The following is a 25,029-nucleotide window of genomic DNA, read 5'->3' on the forward strand; positions in this document are numbered from 1 at the left end:
CAATTAGCTTCTCTATGATGGTGACCTGCTTTCTTTTCACTGTTAGGAATTAGATATTTAGGCTCATGTGAACTCCATTTACCACCAAATGATAGTGTTTGATGGAGTCAAACGTTCTGATCAGATGGTACAACTTGAGTCTGAGGCCTGCATGAAACTGTTAGTTTGTTTTAGCTGCAGTAGTCATTGATGGTGGTTGTTGATCGCTTTTCCTTCCCTGTTTTTCAGATTTTCTGTTGAACTCTTCATTTTTGGCTTCGCAAAATAAACTGTCTGTTCAGATTTGAGGAAAATATGATTGAATTAATAACAATCCAGGTCACGAGAGAAGTAGCTGTGGACAATGTGGGCAAATGAAACGGTTTGAATCGTAAACATTACAGTCTTTATGGTTTGCATAAACAGAAAATAGCAACTTGTTTTTTAACCACTATGATTCAGCAGCTTTCACTGTAGTTACGTGACTCCACCTGTAACATTAGAGTCTGTAAAGAGGTCAGCTGGTCAAAACACAGACTGCAGGACCTTAAAATAAACCTAAAAGAGCCCCCCCACCCCCACCCAGGGCACCATCACAGGCTTGTGTGCAGACTGCAGATAAACTGAGCGAACAGACGACGGAAACAACTGATTTAAAAAGCAGAGGTGAGCGCCTTCATGTGCTTTGACCTTTGAAAGTGTTTGTGTGAGCTTTTATATTTCCAGGCGCCTCTCATGTCGACGGCTTGGTCTTTTATGTTTAGTTCACACATATAACTGGTATGTTGGGTGCTACTCAGGTAAAGCTTTGTGTCTTTTTTCTGGTTGTGTGGAGATTTAGATTTAGTTGATGGTATGGAGACCTTCCAGATTCTGTTTTCATGGATGCAGAAACTGGATGTTAAACTTGTGTCATTTGTGTCTGAATCCTGAAACCGTTTCTCCTCAGCTCTGCCTTTTAAGGCGCATTTTTGCTCAGTGCAGAAGGTGTTCCTGCGTCGGTTACATCAGTAATGTGGTGCGTTGTCAAAGGGGCTTAGCTATCTGTCACCCTGCAGAAAACAGACCAGTACCTCTAGAAATCGTGGAGTCAGTGTTGAGTTGTGTCGCTGACATTGAACCAGCAAAAGGAACAACCAGAGAAGAAGAAAGCAGTAATAAGTGAAGGAACCGCCGAATAAAACCACCTGAAAAAGAAGCAGAAGTTGAGAACAGCAACAAACTTTGTGATTTTTTTTTTTGTTCTTCTGTTTATTTTGGATGGTTGTGATATTATAGCGGTAGATTACTGCTATCAACTGGTGCCAATGTGGAAGTGAACTCTGAACTCAGCACTGCTCACTAGTGGATGAACTGATTTAAACAAAGCCTGTTTTTTCTCATACAATCCACATTTAACCCAGAATATAAAGAGGAGAAAAAGGATACATCAGACTCACTCTAAAATTATTTCCCTTAAATCATATATTTTTTTCTCTTAACTTTAAAAAATGCTTATCAGGTGGAACGACTTTAAATCTTTTGTGTTTCTGTTCTTTTTAAACATTTATTTTGCGTACAATATGTAAGAATTTTTAGGTGCCAGACTATAAATACTTTGTCTCTTATGGGTTTAATTCTAGAGTATATATATTCTAGATGTATTTCTTGCTGCCTCGTCACCTTCTGAGATGTATATCAGACAGAAATATACTGTGTATATGTGAAAAATGCAGCATATGAGGACATTTCTTGTTTGGAGAAGTTGCTTTTTCTGTTGATAATACCAATAATTTGATCTATTTTGTTTAAAAGATTTTATATGTTGCATCCATATTAATTTATTATCTAAAATGACAACCAAAAGATTAGTGTCAAATAGCCTAATCATTCAATTTTGACCAACTTAATTTCACAATGTGCCGTGCATACACCATAAATGTTGTTTTAATGAAGTTTAAGGTTTAAGAAATGAAGTCTCTCAGCGTGTTTCTTGTTTGTTTCAGACTTTTGAGATCCTCTGCACCATTATGGCGGCAGCCAGCATCTCTCGTTCTGGTTCAGCAGTTCCTGACTCCACCTTGGAGGATTATTCTCTCTACAGCAATCTGAGCGATGACGAGCTGCTGCAGCTCGCTATTGAGCGAAGTCTGACTGACACGCACTGCAGCGCCCCCACCGCCAGCAGCAACACCATCACAACCACGCAGCCTCCTCTACGCTGCAACAAACCAAACACTTCAGCTAGAAGCACAAGCCAACCCAGCTGCAGTTCCCATAATCCACCTGCCGCTCAGACCACAGCTCACTACAGTTCTCCAAACCCTCCAGCGCAGAAGCCTCCTGATATGTACGTAACCTCAGATTTATTTTCCCTCTTCATGGTGAGTCCTGAAGCAGCTTTATAATGAGCAGGTTGCAGATCTGTTCACTCAGAAAGCCCAAAGGTTCAGGTGTCAGAAGTAATCACATGTTGACAGAGAAACATGCACAGAAAATCTGGAGCAGCAGAAAATGATCAGGACATGAAACCAGCAGGTTGAGATGCTTTGCAGAATGATGGAGAACAGCTGATAAAGAAAACAGCTTCAGGAGAGGATCCATAGGGAGCAGGGATCTTCAGTTCTGGTCCTTGAGGGCCAGTGTCCTGCAGGTTTTAGAAGTTCCCTCCAGTGTTATTTAAGGATTCTAGAAGTATTCCTTCTGCATCACACCTGACTCAAACCAGTGGGTCATTGGCAGAGTTGTGCAGAGCTGGTTGACAAGCTTTGCACAAGCTTGACATCCAGCTATTAAAATGTAATAAAATAATTAACTTCATGCTTTTTAGGCTATTTATTGTAACTGGCTCAAACTGATGTCTGTAAAGTGCCCTGAGATGACTTTATTGTTTAGTGGCGTCGTACAAATAAAGCTGGATCGAATTGAATCAGTTCACATGGATGACTCTCCATCCATACGTTTCCGTGACAACCTCCCTCATCCATGTGATGACACATGACCCTGTCAACATGTGAACATCCACATCATCTTCACTTCTACTGTTTACAGCTTCTTACCTTTACATATGGTTTACCTGATGAAGACTGGCCGTCACTATGGAAACAGCTATAGTTCACTCACATTATCTTATCAACAGTGTGGTGTGAAACCTAAATTCACTAATAATTGTGCCCAGAACAAATTTGGTATTAATTTACTTCATTTTTTGTGCATATATAATGCATCACTGTTTGCGCTTTATGAAATGTGTTTTTTTTGCATTCATCCCTGTTGAAACTCTGAATTTTGTCCTTAAAACGATGATGGTGTCATTGTTTTGGCTGTAGCTTTTGCTGTTTGCTGTTTCAACTCAAACTGTCTGAGCAGTTGTTTATGAGCAGATCTGCTTTGGAAACTTTCCATCTCTGTGCTCTTATTGGCTGATGGACCAGCTTCTCTGTACTCTGATTGGCTAGATAAGCCTTTAGCAGACTTTTAATTGGTGGTGTTGGATTTTAATCTGACTTTATTCAGATTTGCTTTGACATCAATGGTTCCTTCATCAATTCAAAGAATTTTCAGCTCTTTGAAATGTTGCTTTAAGCTCTGATTGCCAACCCCACCAACATCTTTACTTTGACTGGCCATCACAGTGAGGATGTCTGTATGCTATAATTAACTATTACACCACACTGTGAGCTCTAATTGGCGACTCCATGTATTTCTTTACCTTGATTGGGTGGTTAGCATGTCTTTGTGCTCTCGCTTGATGGTGTACTAGTCTCTACACCCTGACTGGTTGCTGAGCCGGTCTTTGTGCTCTGATTGGCTGGACAGCATGTCTTTGTACACTGGCTTGATGGTGTACTTGTCCCTACACCCTGATTGGTTGCTGAGCCAGTCTTTGTGCTCTGATTGGCTGTGTTCTTGGTGCCGGCAGGAAGACATTTGATGGGACAGTGAGTCGGTTCATGACAGGTTCTGGGAAGAGGATGGTGGCATATCGTGCTGCTGATGGCAGCCTGGTTCACATCGCTCCAGAACCCGAAGAGTGAGTTTACCTCTGAATCGGGAACCATCTGACTCACTCGTGTCACTAGGGTACATTTCTGCAGGTGCACAGATAAGACAGGTGTTTTAGTGGGACAGGAGTACATTTGGTGTACAGATGCAAATGATGCACAAGCTATCAGAATAAGTATCAAGACATTAATCCACACAGAGCATAAAGTGCACGGGTCCATAAACTGACACAGGTATGCAGGATATCAAGGACAACAGGTGAGCAGGTTTTGTCTCCTGCAGGGAGGAGGAGCCTTTATTTAAGGCGATCCGTGAAGGTGATGCAAACAAAGTAAAACGTCTGATGATGCAACCGGGAATCAACTTGATGCTGCCGAGTAAACCGGGCTGGCTTGCAGTCCACCAGGCGGCGTGGTTCGGCCAGGAGACCTGTCTCCAAATGATGCTGTCAAGTAAGTTAACAACTTGGTGTTCCCATGCACAGGTGTCACAATGTTATAATGACAGATGTCTTTTGTCCGGTTGTGTGAGCAGCTCAGCCAGGGATGGTCAACAAGAGGACGCTTCGAGGGGAGACGCCGCTGTTGGTCGCTGCCAGCAGAAACCAGTTGGGATGTGTTCATGTGCTGCTGGAAAATGGAGCTGAGATCGACATCCCGAACTATGATAAAGAGACTCCACTCTACAAAGGTAAGAGTTTCCACAGAACTTGTCGTATATGCCCACATTGCCCAGACTCTCTGAATCAACTATTTTGTTCTGCAGATGAATGATATTTTGACCACTGGAGCCCTTAACTATATCGGCTTCTAAATGTGACTGTCTGCACTGTCAAACACAACAATCACATGCTAATTATTGATGGATAAGTTATAAGACACACTTGTTCAATACCTTGTGCAGTTAGTCCTTTGGGTATCAATAGTTGATGACAAGCAGATGACATTAGGAGTCCCCAGTTTTTAACCCTTAATCAGACCTCTCAGGTAAGTTAGTCGGCAGTGGTGGCCAAATTTGGGAACATCCAAGTCAACTATCCTAGTCTTGGTACTTCTGGATTAAAGGTTGAGATCTAAGCCCCCACTGCACAGTTTCAACAGTCCAGCGAATGATGGCAGAAAAAAAAGAAGTTTGTGATCCGCCTCCAGAAATTTCATTCCTACATGGACCCAGGAACAAGCAGCTTGCTATTGACCCAGTTGGGAAGAGTGTTACTACCTCTATCATGAAGACAATAAACTTCTTCCCTCCTTGGCATGCTGACCTCTTCAGGTCAATTTATGCTCAATGCAGATATGTAGACAGAGCTGTGTTGCATTTCCAAGGGGCCTAGCTATCCATCACTTGATCAGAGCAATAGGAACAAACCAGAAAAGAGGAGGAACGGGAAGAAGATGTTGTCGAAACCTCCTAATTTAAAGCACCCAAAGAAGTCAAGAACAGCAAAAGAACTTTGGTTTTCTTCTTTACTGCATCACCACTACAAACCAGTGTCAGAATGCATGAGTAACCTCTGAACCCAGGACTGCCCCGGAGTGGATGAACCACTAGATCAACTGTAAGCTTCCATATCAAACATGCAAAGCAGTATGAGGGGTGCAACTTATGATGTCTGAAACGAACATCCCTATTTACATATGTGAAGGAACATCAATGGGCCTTTAAAAGGTTGGTTTTGCTCCCTGTTGGTACGTGTTTGTGTCCTTTTGGACTACAGAGCTCACAGTTCAGCTCTTCCTTTAGTACCTGTGTGTAGATGAGCTGATGAAGGAAGGAGATGCTGTAGAGCTCCAGTATCCGCAGCAATGCCCATATGATCAATTCCCATTTTGCCCATTCAGCCTGAGATGCTTGCTACGGTGATCTGGACAAACACTTGTTTTTGTGGGCAAGACTTTCCAACCACATTTTTATTAAACTGTTTATTAACCAAACTTATCATAGTTATTAGGAACAAAAGTGCTTTTTATTCATTCTGCTGATCCTCTGTGTGGACTAAACTGGACTTGAATGGTTTATTAGGAAGGTGTTTAAGGGGGTTCAGAGGAAGTTTGTCAACAAGAGAATAACTTTTGGGTTTTGTTATGGCAGACATCTTCACTAAAAGCTATCATACAGTAAAGCAATGAGTAATCTTTATGAACTCTGGAATGAACCAATCCCTGCTGTTTGGTAAGCGGTTCTTTCTTCCGCTGCAGCATGTGAAAAAAACAGTCCGGCGATTGTTGCAGCACTGCTGAACTATGGAGCGTCTGTGAACACACACTGCATTCAGGGCTGGACGGCACTGCAAGAGGCTGCCGGACGGAATAATGTGGAAATCTGTGAGATGTTGATGAAGGCAGGAGCCAAACACAACCTCCGCAACATGTATGGCATCACGCCGCTCTTCACAGCCGCTCAAACCGGGCAACTCGACACACTACGCTTCCTCCTCAAACACGGTACCCGAGAACCTTAGCTAGCTCTTCCATGCTAATGCTAAATACTACAGGTGTGCAATCTTAAGTACTTCACAGTTAAATTTTAATAACCATTCAGGGTGCTACAATTTGATTAATAAATGATTATTAGGATATTTAATACATATTTTGTCCCAACTGAGGGTTTTTTCCAACTGCATGACTATCTTTATACTACATTTAGTATCAGTTAATTTAAGTAATCATACAAACTTACATTCACAATTTTTTTTTTTTTAATGTCGAACCATAAATAAATTCAAAACATATCAAACATTTTCATATTGTTTTTACATTTTCCATGGACTCTACAGGAAAATTGTGTTAGCAATAGTTCAGAACAACAACTGGCACTGTTTTTCTCCTCCTCTGTCCTGGACTGGGAACGAAGCTGCTGGCACGTTTGTAGAATTACTGTTATATCATTTATCTAGCCTTTAAACTACTAACATATAGAATAAGTCTAGTCCAGGTCTGTATGTTCTCATGTCCATGAAAAGCAAAACTATAACCTTATAATCTATAACCGTGGAAGCTAGGCTAGTCCTAGCGTCATTTTATCTCTGTTGTTTGCGACTTTTTGCCGGGACACTTTAGGGGGATGGATTTCTAGTCCATCTCTCAAAAGTCTCCTTTTGAGATGCTTTAAGTGAGATGCCCTTAAAGTGAAATCCAGAATATTGTAACCTGTCTATCCTCCTGCAGGTGCAGACATTAACACGCAGGCATCTGATGGAGCCACAGCTTTGTATGAAGCTGCTAAAAATGGGCATGAAGTTGTCACTGAGCTCCTCGTGTCCCAGGGTGCTGATGCCAACAAGCCTGGTCGGACGGGACTGTTACCAATTCACATCGCTGCCCAGCGAGGATGTGATACGTAAGTACACTGTTACAAGGTTTAGACTAACACAGCTAAACTGGTATTCAGATGTAACAAAATGTGTTTTAAAACACCTTTTTAACTAAAATACTGAAGCCCTCCATCCATCCATCAATCTATTTTCATCTGCTTATCCGGGGTCAGGTTGCGGGGGCAGCAGCCTAAGCAGGGAAGCCCAGACTTCCCTCTCCCCAGCCACATTTGCCAACTCTGCAGGGGGGATCCCAAGGTGTTCCCAGGTCAGCCGAGAGATAAAATCCCTCCAGCGTGTCCTGGGTCTTCCCCGGGGTCTCCTCCCAGAGGGACGTGCCTGGAACACCTCACCAGGGAGGTCCAGGAGGCATCCTGACCAGATGCCCGAGCCACCTCAACTGGTTCCTCTCGATGCGGAGAGGCAGCGGCTCTACTCTGATCTCCTTCCGGATGACCGAGTTCCTCACCCTATCTCTAAGGGAGAGCCCGGCCACCCTGCGGAGGAAACCCATTTCAGCCGCCTGTATACGAGATCTCGTTCTTTCGGTCACGACCCACAGCTCATGACCATAGTTGAGGGTAGGAACGTAGATCGACTGGTAAATCGAGAGCTTTGCCTTCTGGCTCAGCTTTTTCTTTCAGACCACAGACCGGCTCAGAGTCCACATTACTGCAGACGCCGCGCCGATCTGCCTGTCGATCTCACACTCCATCCTTCCCTCACTCTCCCAACCTGGAGAGGGCAATCCACTCTTTTCCAGCTGAGGACCATGGTCTCAGATTTGGAGGTGCTGATTCTCTGTATATACACACACTAAATTTGGCGAGTTAATTCACTATAATAACCTTCCATTTCGGGCATCACCGTGATAACACTTTGATCAACTGATTCAGATCAGCTGGCTTTTAACAGAGGAATCGGAGAGACGCGCTTGACATCAGTTATTTAGCATAAAAATTACATTGAGGCCAACATGAAATAGTTCTGATGCTTTAGCATATTTAGCAAGTTTTGTAAAAAAGAAATTGTGGATTAAACATCTCTGATCTGTGCATTAGACGGTTATAATTCACCCCGCTGCGCGTTGTGGTGTTTTAGACTCCGCGTTGTGCATTATAACCATCTAATGTACGGCTTCCCGTTGTTAAATCCTTACTTAATCCATTCATCTATCCATTTTCTACTGCTTATTTGAGGTGGGTTTGCAGGACCAGAAGCTTTGAGAGAAGCTCATCCTTTTGCCCAACTACTGCTTTCAACTTTTCCTAAACAGTCTGGGAATTCTTCGGGATCTCCCTGAGATTAGATTTAAGTTGTATTTACATATGTACCAAATCTGTACAGAAGTTATTAAAAAAACACTTTAAGAAATTATGAACAGGTTTCAATCCAGTAGAGACACTCCAGTACAAACCACATCAATCCATTTTCATTTGATTTATTGAAATGCTACCAGTTCATGAAAGAGTATCCCAGGTACAAGGAAAGGATTGTAGTTGACAACAGTGGAAAGGACCAACAGGGAAAGGTGTCTATTTTCCTCGATCTTCTGGCATGGCTGGTTTTAGTTTGATCTGATGATTAGCTTATTAAAGCAGGAAGCCAGACAGCACCTGGCTGGACATATTGAATCTGCTGCTCTGCACAACTTTAAGATCATGTTAATCATTAATCAACAGGCTGATCGGTTTCTTGTCAGATGTTATGTATCATCCAGTCGGATCAAGCTTATTGCCTGTTCTGCATCTTTTTCCAGAATCGTTTCCATGTTGATCCCAGTCACCAGTAAGGCCAGAGTCAGAAGAACAGGGATCAGCCCATTGCACCTGGCAGCAGAGCGTAACCGTGACGACACCCTGGAGATGCTGATTGATGCGGGCTTTGATGTCAACGCTCAGCTATCTGAGGAGCGATCGATGCTGTATGAGGACCGCCGCACCACCACGCTCTACTTCTCCGTCATCAACAACAACATCGACGCAGTACGCATGCTGCTAGCTGCTGGCGCTAACCCCAACCTGGACGTGTTCAAGCCGCTGATGGTTGCTGCAAGGCAGGGTTGCGTTCAGACCGTCACCATGCTGGTGGAACATGGCGCTGACATCAACGCTGGCATCCCCACCCACCCCACCACCTTTCCTGCTGTCTACATGTTCTCCATGAAATACCTTCCCTTGTTCAAGTACCTGCTGGACAGCGGAGGCCACGCCCACTCCTGCTTCGACTGCCTGTACGGCAGCCAGCCACATCCACCAATCAAAACCACCCGATCAGGCAGAGGGCAGGACAGCGACCAAATCCTGCCAGACGCACACCTGAGGAGAGGTGTTCAGGTGAGTGTTCAGATGTCTAGATTAGCCTGTAGATGCTATGATTGATTCACTAACAGTTCTTTAATTGATTAATTGTTCTCTGATTGACAGTTCTGTGAGATGATTTCCATCCCCGGTATCTCTCGGTGGGCGGGGCCGATCATTGACGTCTTATTGGACTACGTTGGTAACGTGACTCTCTGCTCCAGACTGATGGAACACCTGGATAGTTACTCTGAATGGACCATCATCAAGGAAAAAGCAGGTGAATCAATAACCGATTATCTTATTGAAACTCTGATCAGCTGCAGCAGAGAAATGGAACTGGATGCTCCGAAAAGAAACGTTTCTCTGATATCTGATTTTAATGTTGCCATCATGACCGATAATCAATATGTACAGATACCGATTTGTCAATATATCGTTCATCCCTAGTTTGTTGCTCCTGTTCTGTAGAAATCTGTATAATGGTGCATTACTGGTTTGTCTCCTTGGTCTGTTTGTTGTGTTACTGGTTTATATGCTGTGTTACTGGTCAATACGTTGTGTTACTGGTCAATACGTTGTGTTACTGGTCTGCTGTGTTACTGGTCTGTATGTCGTTACTAGTCTATTGTGTTACTGGTCTGTATGTTATGTTACTGGTCTGTATGTTGTTACTAGTCTATTGTGTTACTGGTCTGTAACACAGACACTGGCATGCATGTTGTGTTACTGGTTTTTATGTATGTTGTTACTGGTCTGTACATTGTGTTACTGGCATGTATGCTGTGTTACTGGTCTCATCAGGTTGTGTTCTGTTTCAGCTCCACCTCGGCCACTGATGCAGCTCTGCCGGCTGCAGATCAGAGAGATGGTTGGACGTAAAAAAATGAAGAGGTTACCGTTACCGGGAGGCCTGATTCGCTTCCTTCAGTACCAGTTTTCTTCAGACGACTGCTAACGCTGTCCCAGTTGAACCAGCTGACTGAGCAGTTCTGGTTTGAGGTCTCTTACATGGTGGACATGAAGTGTGTGGTGATGCAGCAGAGACAGAGAAACTCCTGTTGGTGATGGATGTGGTTTAAGGTTGTTCTGTTTCCTGTTTTAGCTGAAACTTAATTTTTTCCATTTGTGACTCTTTGTGTTTGAGTTAAAACCAAAAAAACTCATCACAATAAAAAAAACCAAACTACTTGTTCAGATAGTTAATGCCTGAAAAGCCATTTCTGATCCGCCTGGTTTTGCCACTGCTTGTAGAAGCTGAACCCGTTTAATCCCAGTCACCATGGAGACATGATCTTTTCAGCCTCAGCTGTCAGACTATGAAGCTAAAAGGATGAAAACATGAACGTATCAACAGATATAGCTGCATAAAGAGCAACAGAAGGAGAAAACATGTAATTACAAACAGAACTTTGTAGAAATAACAGGCAGATCAACAGTGACCAAGCTTTTCCTCATCTGCACATCATTCTCTCACGTCTTGGCTTTAAGGGAAAAAATATTGGCACAGAAAAAAACAACAAACTATTTACATATTTACAGTTTCCTCATTTCCACTTATTTATGCGACTAGTTACATGCTATCCTCAAAAAACCAGCTTAAAATCAGCAGCTTTTTGGCGCCATTTTTTATTTCCTTTATTTCACCAGGAAAGTCCCATTGAGATTAAAAACTTCTTTTTCAAGGGAGTTCCAGCCAGGAGGCATCAAAAAGTATTAAATACAGCAATGTCACAATTACTGTGCATCAAAACAATCATGTTGGACTTATTCCAGTCGTAGATCAGTGGGTGTCAAACTTTTTAAGTCACTCGACCCTCAAGATGGCAGACATCCGTGAAGGGGACTCCCATCCACATGAGTGTGTGATAATTATGTGAGGTTAATTGTGTGATGTACCAAATGGGTCATCCATCCATCCATCCATCCACTAACCATAAGGCTGGACGGGGTTGAAATCTTTATAAATGAAGAGAATAAAATGGTTTTGGATGGATTTGGTTTTGAGGATCTTCATGCCCAAAATCAGCTTTTCCCCCAGAGATGAAGCCAAATTCAGATTTTACTATGGAATGTGTAATAACCTTGTGTATGCATTAATGTGATTAAAATTTTTAAAAAAATGCTAAATTCACAGATTTATAAGCATTAATGGTTTAAATTTAACAGCCCTGGTATATATCCCAAATTTATTAAATAAACATAAGTTGTATTTACTCTCCAGTGATCTGATGACCCCCGGAAGAACCTTGTGACCATTCTTCTTCTTCTTCTTCTTTTTTACTCACTTGTTTATCTCTGGCTGTGGCTGATTGGACGTTCCCGTCAATTTAAGCAGTCTGATTAGTGGAATGTTGGACAGGAAATGGCTTCATCATAATTTACGGGTTAAAATAGAGGTCTCCTGACAACATAGTAGTGATAGTGATCTTTTTAATGATGGAAGCGCCGGAGATCCAGCAGAGTTTTAGGGGTTAATATTATCCATGTGATGAAGAGGATGATGAAGGTTTGACCCCTCTTTTCCAGGCTCCTGCAGGCTCTGACGATCAATCAGTTTAATGATTAAAAGTTAAAATGATGTCACTGCTGTGTTTTAACGAAACATTCATCAGCTGGTTGTTGTCGTGGAAACTGAACTGATGATGTCACGTCTTCCTGTTTTTAGTGCAGCCGTCGGACACATTAATGAGCAGCCGCAGACGCTGATCACTGATCAATCATCTGAGGTCAATAACCTTCCATTAGCAGCGCGAACCATGACATCACTGCTGCAGGTTCCAAACTCCTTCATCTTCCTCTGAAGTCACATTTACGATGAGTTAATGAAGTTTTTCTCACAGAAACAGTCATGTGATCGACGTTGTTTCAGGCACTCTGGAAGTGATGAAGAAGGTGATGAAGATTTAGGGTCATGTGGTGAAGCAGCACGTGTTGCGTTCAGGGAACATCTGTGAAGATATTTATGAATTGAGGGTTTTTAATGCTGATTTTAAGCAGTAACACGTAAGAGCTGAGTGGTTTGATGAACTGGTGTCTGTTTTCAGCTCTGGATGGTTTTCATTCAGATCAGGGCGTTTATGATGATCTGGGCGGATTAGAACGAAGAAATGAAATAAAAATATAAAATCACATAAACAAGCAGTTTTTTTCTCCATACCTGATAAAGATGCATGTGTCACTCAGATCAATAGATCTGATTAGCTATTATTTCTGAGTCTGTTTAATGTGATTTATGACGTTCTATCCATCATCTTGTCGTTAAAACACCTCTGCAGCAGCTTCTCTGTCTCAACTGGTCCAGGACCTCCATCCTCAGGTCTGCGCTCTCATTGGCTCACCAGTTCTGACACACACCGCCGTGATTGGCCCGTTTTCTTCAGGCTCACATCTCTAATCGTGGGAAGGTCGTTGCAACGAGGCGGCTGGTCTTTAAACTTTATGATCTAACACAAGTAACATCCATAACTCTGATAATCCCGAGCTGCGCCTGAACGCACCGCCCCTCCTCTTCACGCCTCCCTCTTGGATTTCTCTGGGACTTCAGATCCGGATCAGGCAGCAAGCGGCTGGTTGTCCGTAGATGAAGCAGAATCTGATGTCAGGACTTCTGCGGACCTTTTGAGTTCATCTGGACTCTGGACTGGACCAGGACCAGGTCTGATTCCAGGTCCACAATGATGCTGGCTGTGTCCCTCATGGTGCTTTGTCGTTTCTCTCAGGTGAGATCTTACCTGATAAACTGATAAACGTCAGAATAACTGAGATTGTTGCAGTTTGTCTTCTTCCTTCATCTCATCTGGAAGTTTCGGTTCGGATTAAGCTCTGGGAAGTTTCAGATGATTAGTTTTTATTGTGTAAATCGTTCAGGTCACCTGTGAGTTATTTACCTGCAAGACCAACACATTTTCATGCTTTTCTATGCGTTTCAAGGAGTTTCCATGGGTTTCAATGTGTTTCCATGCAATTCCACGCATTTCCATGCATTCCAATGTTTCCATACCTCTCTGAGTTTCCATGCATTTCCATGCATTTCCATGTGTTTCCATGCGTCTCCATGAGTTTCAATGAGATTCCATGTCCCATGCGTTCACATGCATTTCCGAGAGTTTCCATGCGTTTCCATGAGTTTCCATGTGTTTGCATGTGTTTCCCTCCCTACAGATGAGTTAAAACTGTCGACAGATGGGTGGAAATGTCTTTACAAACATACAAGTAGCTGTTTTCATTCAGACTTTGAGCTTTTTAAAGCTTTATGGTCGTTATGCACAACAACGATCTGAGGCGTCTCAGTTGGAACGAGAAAACAGAATATAACGTATGCAGGTAAGTAAAAATACACTGATACATTTTTCACAATTATTAGACTGTTAGTCTCAGATAAGTGGACATCTGTCCATCTGAGAGACTCTGCCTCTCTGAAATGCTCCTTTAACACCCAGTTGTGTTACCGACTTGTTACCAGTTTCTCCAGTTAGCTGTCAAATGCTCCTCCAGTTGTTTGATTTAATGGAATAATCTTTACAGCTGTTTGTAGCTCCTGTTTCAGCTATTTACAGATGTATTTCTGCATCAGATCAGCTCATATTTTCTATGAAATATCTCAGTTCCAACATCTGGTGTGAAGTTGCTACTGGGAATAAAAACTGGTTTGTTTTATCTGTGCATCATTAAATCTGTTATTTAAAGGTTGTTTTTAGAGTTGAAGTTGTGCATCTGTGTGCCTGTAAAACTGTTAAAATGCAGCTTCTGAAACAGGAAAGCAAAGATCTACCTGAAGATGAAAATGGCACACCTGTGGTGACTGCAGATACCACGGAAGAAGAAATCTAGTTAGTTGTTTCGTCTCTGTTAGTTTCACCTCCGGGAAAACGCAGATTCTTCACGATGAAGTGATCATCATATCCGTCACTTTAGCTCGGTCACTGTCGTGCGTTTCCATCTGTTGCCATGGCAACGTCATAGTCGTATTGATCAGTTTCACATCCAGGTGTGTCTGGACTCTTTGTGACTGCAGGTCAGTTGGGGGGTGTGTCCACATGTTGCCGTGGAGACAACCTGCAGGTGTTGCTCTCACATGATGCCACCTCCGCCTCCTCCTCCTCCACCTCCTCCACCCAGAGAGCTGTCTGTCTCAGGTAAACACGCCTTTTTGTTCCCGATCGAGTGGATCTTTGTGTGACTGATGGTGTTAACGGACTGAAACTGAATCAGGTTTGTCTCGGACTCGCTCGCTGTGAGACCTCAGGTGTATTTTCATCGCAGGTGTGGGCTGTAGCCGGCTGTGATTGGCAGCTGCTGCAGAAGCTTCTTTACATAATCTGACAGTTTAATTACTTTCCTGAAGCTCTGTAATCCTCATCCCTCCTCCTCATCTTCATCTGTCCTAGAGAGACCCTCCACTACTCCAGATGTGAGCTTTGAACTGTCAACGGTCCTGATCGTCATCGTGTTTGCATCCCTGATCGTCTTATTGATCGTGTTCGCTGTCTGTAATAAAGTTCTGAGCAGGTGAGTCGCCGTCTTCCTCGGTTCTTTAAGGACATCTGTAGGGACAGCTTACTATTCAGTGATATGAGAGCTAAAAACAAGCCACACAAGGCTGAACAGGCTCATCCGGAGAGCCGGGTCTGGACCATGACCAGGGTCAAAGCGGTCCTGGAGAACAACCATCCTCTAAACACCACCCTCACAATGCAGAGGAGCTCCTGATAAGATGTGCAGAATGTCTGTAAAACGGGTTTATAGCCACTTTTTACTTCATCTTATATTTATTGAGTTTTTATAAGTGCCTTTTATTAACCTGCTGAAAGATAAAATCTTGTATTTAATGGTCATATGACAGGGATAACTTTCCCTCACAAATCTTTTTACAACCTTTCATATTGAGTGCAGTTAAACCTGTTTGTGAGACAGTAATCAATAAAAAATGAATGTCTTAGCGGCACTGACAGTCATTGAAAGTCTTGATTTATTTAAAATTCTGCTATTTTAATTGCAATGTGTTTGATACTTCATAATGTGTTGTTTTTTAAAGATAAACCTAAAACACGACACCAGCTGCTGCGATGGTTCCGCTTCCTAACGTTTATCTCTGGTTCTGGTTTCAGGGAACGTCTGACTCAACGGCAGAGTTGGACAAACACTGAAGGAAACAACAACAACACTGGACCTTAACTGACAGGATGAGTTTATCTCTGATGGAAAAACACATAAAAAACTGTCTGAACTACCAACATGCAAAGCATCCAGGTTGTTAACCAACCCTAAAAAGCAGTGCCAGGAAAGCCAGTCGTGGTACTCTAAATGTCAGTAATGTAAATTTAGACGTGCGGTTTCCACAGAAAAATTCTGATTCTTAGCTAAAAGGGGAGATAAACAGAAGACAATAAAAGCCAAAAAGATAATAAAAATGTAAATAGCAGGTATAAACATTGCAAAATAACATAAAAAAAACAATTAATGGATCTCTAAATCCACCCCATGGCGCGTAAATGGACTAACGACACCTGAAAGCATGCATTTCATAGACTCACAAAATGTCAGTTTAATCCCGCTATGACCACGTTTCACCAAACTAGAAGCAAAAGAAGGCTGAATTTATGCTTCATGTCATCAGAAATTCTCCTAACTTTGGCGTCTTGCCTCCAAACTTATATCCACCACGTGAAAACTGCTTTGGGAGCAGTTTCCTGTCCAAAACCCAATATTCTGTACGATTACGTGGTTTGATTGGACGACAGTTGTCAGTCGCTCTGCATCACAAACGTTTCCCATCTTACAGCTGATGACTGGTCAGATTGATGTAAACATGACGACATCAGAGTAATTCTTTTATATCACACAAAGGGGAAGGTTAAAAGTGAAGCCGATGCAGAAATGCCACAAACTGCAGTTCCACCCTCATCCACTAGAGGCTCCATTGTAAAAAGAGGAGCTTCACAGCAGAAATAAACTTGTTTACAAATATGTTTAAAAAAAAACATTTTAGGTTTTAGTCATGAGTGGTTTACCTTCATGACAACTGTCAATGAAAGTTGGCATAATTGTTGTTTTGATTGACAGGTGTCCAGTATCAAGTAGCACAAAGGCAGAAAGTAGCGCAAACATGGGTTTTTAGCCACTTAACAGTCTGCTTACTTCTGTTAGCTGGTTACTTCCTGTTAGCTCCAGTTTAGCTTTGTTAGATCTAAGCTACAGGCAGGTCAGAGTTCAATAGATGTAAATCATCCACCCCCACGCTTACCTGTTTAAAAGTAATTTAATCTTGAATTTGGCACATTTAGGGGCGTGTCCTTTTGATTGACAAGTACCCAATCTCCCGCTTCAAGTCAGAAGAACGTAGAACAGCCGCGGTTTTTAGCCGGTTAGCAGCGTGACTTAGTTTTAGCCTGCTTACCTCTGTTAGCTGGTTAGCTCCTTTTAGCTCCAGATTAGCTCGGATAGCTCTTAGCTACAGGCAGCTCCGAGTTTGCTAGATGTCAGTCATCCACCATGACGCTTACAGCCCCCCTCTCAGCTCCACCTCTTTGCCCATATTTGTGTGTTTCCAGACTGACAACATGTGTGATGCTGCTAAAATGGGTGTTAGGAACCGAACCGCCCACCGAGCTTCAATTCAGCTCTTCAGAAACCTGTGGGTGACATAATGGAGGCTCCGCCCATCTTTTTATATACAGTCTGTGATTGGACTTTAAAGAGTTATAAATGCTACAACAATTAAAAAAAAAATAAAAATCAGTAAATAACATAACGTATTGTGTCAGAAGCGGCACGAGAACGTACTTAGATGAGGTATAAAAACAGACGTGTATGAATCAATCGACAGGTCTGAGTTGTAAATATGTTGCTGTGTTTCTGTCAGAACTCTGTAAGTAAACAAACAAACCATCAAACTTTAATCCATTCAGGATTTCTACGGTATTTATTCATGTTTCTGCTTGTTGTGAAGAAACAGCTGGACCGGTTGCTCTGCTTGAGTCTGCGTCTGGCACCACTGCAGCTGATTTTCACACTTTATTGTCCATATTGGGAAACTTTGTTTACAGTCAGGTGAAGACATTACAATAAGATAAAAGATTTTTAAACCTGCCAAACCTGACAAAACCTGCTGTATGATGGACTGGCGACCTGTCCAGAGTTCATCTGCCTCTCGCCTGATGATTACTGGGATGGACTCCAACCTTTAACTGGGAGAAGTGGTTAAGAACGGATGGATGGAATACAAAACCCAAAATGAAATTTCATTTTTAAAAATTGAAAAAATGGTTTTATATTTGACACAATGTTGTTAATTTTGGCTTTTTGTTTGTATTTAATCATTATTTTTTACTAGGATTTTTATTAGTTTTAGTGACATTTATTTATTATTTCAACCCTCATTGGTTTTGGGAAAAAATACGACTTTATTCTTTTAAAAATGTAAATTTGATTTAGTTTCATGTGAATTTGCTTTGACAAGAAAAGCACGATTTCCTCTCCAATGGTTCAACTTGTCCCCAAAACTGACACCTATTAAAAATAAGAAGCCAAGAAGACGTCAGAAGTTAGTTTTATTGGTTTTCTAAGAGTTGTGTGGAGGACGTGGCGGCGTATCGAGATGTTCTGGGTGGAAGAGACTCAGCTGGCGTCTGAAAAACGAAGGTAACCAGTGGTAAAAGTGGATTAACAACAAAGTGACACAGCAGAGGAAGAAGAGCTGTGAAACAAAAAGAGGGAGTGAAGAAAGACGAAGGTCAGACAGAGGGAGGAGGAGGAGATGGTGGGAAAGATGAATGAACCCAAGAGGGATGATGGATGAGTTAGGATGGGGCAGAGAGAATCAGACGGAGGAGGAAGGATAAGACGACGCAAATGAACCCATTTTCTAAGCTTGGAATAACTTTCTCTTTTCAAATCAAACTTTATTTATAAAGCTCTTTTCATACAAAAGCAGCGCAAAGTGTTTACGTAACCAACACACAAAGTTCTGGTCAACTTCTGTCTGGAATGAAGAAGAAATGTAAAACGTTGATGCTTTACTGAAATGATTGATGCTTGTGGGACGTTTAAGTAGAATCGTATGATTTCATGCCTAAACAAACAAACAAAAACAGTGGTGGCTTTTCCACACTATAAAACTGTCAGCGTCTCAGTAGCAGAGGTGGAAACTCCTGGTCCAGAGAGTAAAAGTCCTGCCATGTTTTTGGATCTACCTGTACATTAAGAACAGGTGTTTTCACTAACAGGCTCGTTTACCTGATAATAACCTGGTAGTACCCATAACAAATAAACTCTGCTCATTCAGCTGGTTTGGTGACTGGTTGGAGCAGCTGCAGGACTGGAGTTTTACTTTCTGGACCAGTAAATGCCACCTCTGCTCAGTGTGTCGTCTTGATCTGATGGTGTGAAGACGGACTGGTTAGATATAACCTGTTAGTCCACTGGTGGTTCATCATGTCTGGTGTTCAGACATGATGAACCACCTTGTAGTGAACATCATGTCTGTGTAATTAGAACTATAACACTGAACAGCTGTACAGTTACGTCCAGTAAGTCAGATTAAGTTCACCTGAACAGGTTTTAGTGCACATTAAACTCATTCTGACATCATTCAACAACCTGAACGGTGTGTGAATGGTGTGTATGAAACCTTCTCACATTCAAGTATAAACCTCAAAGTTTAATAACACACACCTGATTGACTGATTTGAAACATCCAGATGCTTCATTGATGCTTCATTGCTTGTGCTGTTAGAGAAGTTCATAAAGGTGAAGCCGTTTTGTTTTTTGTATTCATGTTTGTAAGTCCTGCCTGTCGCCCAAAGTCAGCTGGGATAGGCTCCAGCTTCCCCTCGACCCTGAATTGGATTAATCGGTTCAGAAAATGAATGAATGAATGAATGAATGTAAGTCATGGGGGTTGATTTTAAATATTTGCTGCACTATAAGATACATGAAAAGTACTTTAGAAATCAAGTTTGACTCCTCAGATGGTCAGACATGAACTCCTCCACAGACCTAGCATCTGCTTTCTGCATCCATAGACCTCTGAGACAACGCATGTTCTTTGTGTGCTGGTTGGTTAGCTCGGGGGGGTCCAGGTCCGGTCCTCAGGGCCACAATCCTGCAGGGTTTCCATGTTTCCTAACTCAAATGAATGTGTCATTGTGCAGGAGGTCACCGGCTGTCAGATCCATTTAGGATCAGTCAGGTGTGTTGAAGCAGGAAAACCTGCAGGACGGCGGCCCTCGAGGACCGACTGTGGACACCGCTGGGTTAGCTGAAGCTAGGAGGCAAAAAGCAGCGATTTCATCCCACAACAGCGACGTTACATTAAAAACAAGCTGGGTTGAGGGGTCAGGCAGCGGCTGCTCTGAAAATCCTCATTTTCAGGCCGAGCGAAGCTAAAACACCAACAGAACCAGCAGCTCAGATTCGGAGTCATTTACGGGAAATTCCTTCATTTTATTGCAGATCGTCACATTCAGACGTTCATTTATCGGTGAATAACACCGACTTGAACTCATTTATCAAAGTGATACTGACTCTAACAGACTGTCAGCATGAAGAAGAGGAGGATGAAGAGGAATTCCTGTCCCTCAGTGTTTATCTGGTCATCTCTGTGGGAACTGATGTTCTCAAACAGGAAGTGATTTAGTCTGTAAATCCAGCCGAACAAAGTAAACAAACAGAAAGATTCCCGCTGAAACACAAACACACAGAAGATTCATTTTCTCTTCTCATTTCCTGTTTGGTCAAACTTTATTCAACAACTTCAATGCAACAACAAAACCTCCGAACTAAAAACGTGACACAAAGCAGCTCGCTCTTATTGTGAAGGAAGGAAGAAGAAATAAGGATGTCAAAATAAAAGTAGTGCTAGTTTTCCAATAAATGAGACATCTATTGATCAGATCGTCTGATGTTTACAGCGGCTTCTACATGATTTTAGTTTGTGCTGAGAAGAAAAAGCAGGAGTGACATTGTGATGATGATGATGATGATGATGATGATCAGGTCCTGGGACTCTGCTGAGCTCTCTGTCTGTACTCTGGCAGGTGATGGAGGATCCAGGCTGCAGGAGCCAACATGGCGGCTGCGAACACCGACATGACGAAGAAACTTTGCTGTCAGAGACAAAAACAATCAGTTTTTAACACTTTATCAATAACCTGCATTTGGACTGATGAGACCTGAGTTTATTTACAGTTACAAAAAAAAACAAAATAAATGTCAAATAAATTATGAAAATAAGAGACTGAACTGACAGGAAATATAATTAAATGCTGGATAAAAAAATTAATGTAGATAAATGATCAATAACAGACATTAGTGATTAAAAGCTAATAGAAAAATTAAATAAATCTAAACTTTGACAGATTTTCTCACTTTGTTGCATCCAAATGACAAACCCAGCATCTGTCCTGCTTCCTGTCTCTTCTCTGAGCTCCTTCCCGCGACTAAAAGTCCCATAAAAACACTTGACTTATTTTTTTCTGTCTCTTTTTTCTTTTTTTCAACAAAGACCTTCATGTTTCTCTGATGACTTTCTATGGCAGTGAATCTTCTCAGTTTCAGAACGCTGCAGAGCAACGACGGCGGCTGAAATTCCATGCAAATGTCAGAAAGCCGTCGAAGACACGAAGCTCGGAGTTTTAAAGTCGGAAAGTTAAACAACAACAATCAATAACTTTGAAACCTTAAAACTATGTGATGCTGATTCCTTTTGATGACACACTGACATAATCATTAAAAGTTGTAAAAATCAGAACATCTGACTGTTTCCTTCCGGCTGGTGAAAGTTTAGAGAGGATATAAAACAGATGTTTCTGTTTGGAGGACGAAGCTGAAGAGGGAAAATCTGCAGGAAAAATCCTGATTTTTTTCATCACAGTTTAGAGATTTTTGGCTTTTGTTTTAAAAGAAATTTTCAAAAGAACACATAGCAGGTATTTTATCGCATGCACATGTAAATGTGGGTAAAATGGGTAAAACAGCCTTGCCTTCATCAGCGCCTACACACCAACCTTTCCAGTGATGCTTCTGTCTGTATTTTTTCAGATGGTTTGTTCTTTATGTCTCATCCACAGCTGGATTTCTACATTTAACTCCAAAAACGTGGTAAAGATTTAGTTTTTGTCTGGTTGAAGGCAGTTTTTAAATTATGAAATGATAAATGGAGAAAAAATACTTTCTGTAAAAAATTAATTTAAAAAATTTGAACCTGATTAATGAAACATTCAGATGTTTTTCCTAGAAATGTGCAGATCAGGGCATTTTTCACTGCATGACACCTAATTTCTATATTTAATATATTCAGAAAAGCTGCGATGCATTCGTACTCTTACTGTGAGAAATGGATCAGGAAATCTTCATGCTGTTATTTTGCTGAAACTAATCGATGAAGCCTGATTGATCTGCTGTTTCTCATCTTCATTTCAGTAAAAAACTTGTTTCATGTTTCAGTAACGTGTTTTCTGTTCCTGCAGAAACTTTCTGTGCTCCAACAGTTAGTTTATTGATCACTGGCCGGTGATGAAGAACTGATCTGGGACTCACCGCGGCTCCAATCCGGTTTTGAGGAGGTTTGCTGTAGATCGTCCTCCTTGTGTCCCTCAGGACTTCCTTTGGACCAGTCAAACTGGTGTTTCCCATTCTTCTCAGGATGTGGCTTACCATCGTCATGGCAACTGACACCTGCCACAAAGCTGCACCTGATGCACTCTGAGGTTCACCTCCGGTTTGGTCTGCGTCTGCAGCTGGACTCCTGCAGCCAGAGCAGGACCAAAGTCTGCAGAACTACGGAGGAGGAGGAGGCGGAGGAAGAGGAAGAGGAGGAAGAGGAGGAGGAGCCAGCAGGGATAACTGAATGGAGACTGACAGCTGCTTAAATCAACCACCCCTTCAGCTCTAAGCTGGAATCTTCTGCAGAGAAACAAACACCAGAAATGATTCTCCAGCCAGTAAACAGCAGCTGGTCTGCGGCTCGACGACCTGCTGATTGGATTTCGTGCTGGCGAACAAACACAAGTGGCGGAGAAATTAGATGAGCTGGAGGATAAAAGGTGAACGTGATGTTTGATGTCTGAAACCGGCCTGCAGCTTCAGGCCTGTTCTGCATCAGGAACTTCAGGCTGATGGATGACTGTAAACACAACGCTGCTGCTGCTGTAGTTTACTGTCCAGCAGCTGTCCACCTGTACTGGTAGAGAACTGATAAAATATAGAATCTGTTTCCTTTCTCATCAGTCATGTGACCTGCGGCAGAGAAAAGGATGCAAACATTTTACATAAACAGAAATAAGTATTATAAATATGTATTTTTATTATATATAAATATAATCTATAAATAATTTTATATTAAAATAATACATTTTTAAATTAAAACATTTTAAATTAAAATTTTTTTTTAATTATTTATGAAATTATTAGTTATTCATAAATAATTGTATTTATAAAATTATTAATAAATAAAAATTTTATTTAAATAAAATAATATTTAAATTATAAAGATAATATATCTATATATGTAAAATAAATAAATATTGAATTTCCCTTTGGGGATTAATAAAGTACTTTCCTGAGGCTCCTTCCATTTTTTTTCATCGTCTGAAACTCCTCGAGTTCCCTCAGTGTCAGACTTTTGATTGACTTCTGCGTACTCGAGGGTCTAAAAGCAGAACCGGAGGCAGAACCTTCACTCATCAGATCCCCGTCTGAGGAACCAGCGGCCAGTTTGGCTTCAGGAAGCAGAATCCATCTCTACATTTAAGATCAGGCTTCAACCTTTCCTTTCTGATGAAACACAATAAGTTTAAAGGGCAGTGTTTAACAAAATAAAAGCTCAGCAACAGAAAAATGTCATTAAAGCCTGGATTCTACTGGTATCTGGTCACTTTACTAAAACAACTGTTGTGTTTTTATTTTCTCAGAATGAACTGTTTAGGACGTGTCGTGGGTCAACGTTTTTACTACAGTGTCTCTGAGTGGACAAACAACTCTGTGTGTGAGGTGAGAAAACATCTCAGCTTTAAAACGGAAACCTTGAGGCTGCTGGATCCACTTCCAGATGGAATAATGTTTATATCTGGAAGAATTTTGGCCACTCACAGCCACCATCCATTCACACCTGTGCTTGGTATTTTAATTAAAAGTTATGAGGTAAATATGGATTGAAAGTAATGTATATTGTATATTATGATTTATTGTGTTTATTACCGCTATTTTAAAAAAAAAAAAAAAAAAAAGTTTTATTGTAATGTAAACTAATGTCCATTAATTTTCAGAGATCCTGTATAATGTTAGGGTTTTATTTATGAGGGGTCTGGGACCAGCTAAGTGTTCAACTTCTTCCAAAAGCCTTTTCAAACTTAAGAAGCTTGTTTTGTTTGTTGTAATGACTATTTGTTCTGTTTTAAAGTTTGTTCTTTTATTTAGAAATAAATTATTAAAAAAAAAAAAAAAAAGTATTCATATTCCCATCTTTACCGCTAGATGGCAGTAATTCAGACACACTGTACCTTTAATCAGACTCGTCTTTAAACTCGTGTTCTTCTGACCACGGCTGACGGTAAAGCTGTGTAATGGCATCGTCGTGGCAACAAACAAAACCTTCAAAAACTGTTTTTTTAAATGTAGAATAATACGTAGAATTGTTTGCTTTACATTAAGAAAAACAGTCAATAGTTGGAAAAACTTGACTTTCTGCACATTGAATAAATTTCTTAAGGTAATTTCTTGAAAAATGAATTCATCCATAAAAAAAAAAAGCACTCCCCTCTCCATTTTGCTAAATATTTAAAACATTAATACCATCAACTCCTTTTGGAATAAGACAGCCAGAAAAAAACAATTATTTATGTCCTTCAAACTGATATACTAACTTTCCTCTGTTTATGATACCCATCTAACTTGTTTTATGTCTATAATTGCACTATTTACTACATTTGTAGTATATTGTAAGTTATTTTGTCAATAAATAAAATAAATCCTGCAGGAGTTTCTACGTCTCCAGTCGGCTGTTTGCCTCGTGACTGGACTGAGTAGATTTGCTATGAATGTGTAGCTTTTTGTTTTGATACAATTTGCAGGTTTATGTTAGAGTCTAAATGATTCATTCTTCAACTAAAATTATTTCTCTTGTAAACTGGAACCATTTTAATCCCTTACTATATATAGTTCTTTTTACTCATATGTATATATCTATGAATATATGTGGAAACACACCGACCCTTCGGTTTCCGGCTTCGCCACACAACATGCCAAAGTGAACCTCATGCTACATCCCAGCATGTCTCTCTGGGAATGAATGTGTGTGACAGTACAAAAACAACTTTGTATATCAGAGCAGGAGTAACATATAAACGTTTGAGTGGTCGACATGATTAGAAATGTGCCGTATAAGTTCAGTCCGTTCACCGTTACAAACCACTGGGACTTCGTGAAACACGACCACAGACGACACGTTGCTCA

The 25,029-nt window shown here is 41.3% G+C and overlaps 1 protein-coding gene across 6 annotated transcripts; it reads left to right on the forward strand.

Annotated features, from left to right (window-relative positions):
• Nucleotides 1-550: 550 nt before the first annotated feature.
• LOC306767399 (ankyrin repeat and SOCS box protein 2-like) lies at nucleotides 551-20,554 on the forward strand. Of its 6 annotated transcripts, XR_013771622.1 has the most exons (15): nucleotides 551-645; nucleotides 1,965-2,308; nucleotides 3,881-3,991; nucleotides 4,246-4,415; nucleotides 4,498-4,653; nucleotides 6,162-6,407; nucleotides 7,131-7,302; nucleotides 9,036-9,612; nucleotides 9,703-9,856; nucleotides 10,398-10,659; nucleotides 12,855-13,298; nucleotides 13,741-13,902; nucleotides 14,594-14,714; nucleotides 14,967-15,087; nucleotides 15,687-20,554. XR_013771622.1 is itself a non-coding variant. In XM_079255379.1 (10 exons), exons 2-10 carry the CDS (start codon nucleotides 1,989-1,991, stop codon nucleotides 10,532-10,534), a joined length of 2,043 nt encoding a protein of 680 aa, XP_079111505.1. In that variant the 5' UTR covers nucleotides 551-645; nucleotides 1,965-1,988; the 3' UTR covers nucleotides 10,535-12,831. The 6 variants fall into 6 exon arrangements, 1 of the variants encoding a protein (XP_079111505.1); XR_013771620.1 differs by having other exon boundaries at nucleotides 12,855-13,902; XR_013771621.1 differs by having other exon boundaries at nucleotides 12,855-13,765; nucleotides 14,702-14,714.
• Nucleotides 20,555-25,029: the final 4,475 nt, after the last annotated feature.

The sequence above is a fragment of the Telmatherina bonti genome (assembly GCF_933228915.1).
Source record: "Telmatherina bonti genome assembly, chromosome: 16".
Classification (NCBI taxonomy): Eukaryota; Metazoa; Chordata; class Actinopteri; order Atheriniformes; family Telmatherinidae; genus Telmatherina; species Telmatherina bonti.

What these genes read in the sequence shown, in the direction of transcription:
- LOC306767399 (XM_079255379.1), top strand. Translation starts at nt 1,989, where the DNA reads ATGGCGGCAGCCAGCATCTCTCGTTCTGGTTCAGCAGTTCCTGACTCC. An exon ending in GCCCAGCGAGGATGTGATAC is followed by an intron (nt 7,303 to 9,035) that starts GTAAGTACACTG and finishes ATCTTTTTCCAG; the next exon opens with AATCGTTTCCATGTTGATCC. An exon ending in ACCTGAGGAGAGGTGTTCAG is followed by an intron (nt 9,613 to 9,702) that starts GTGAGTGTTCAG and finishes TCTGATTGACAG; the next exon opens with TTCTGTGAGATGATTTCCAT.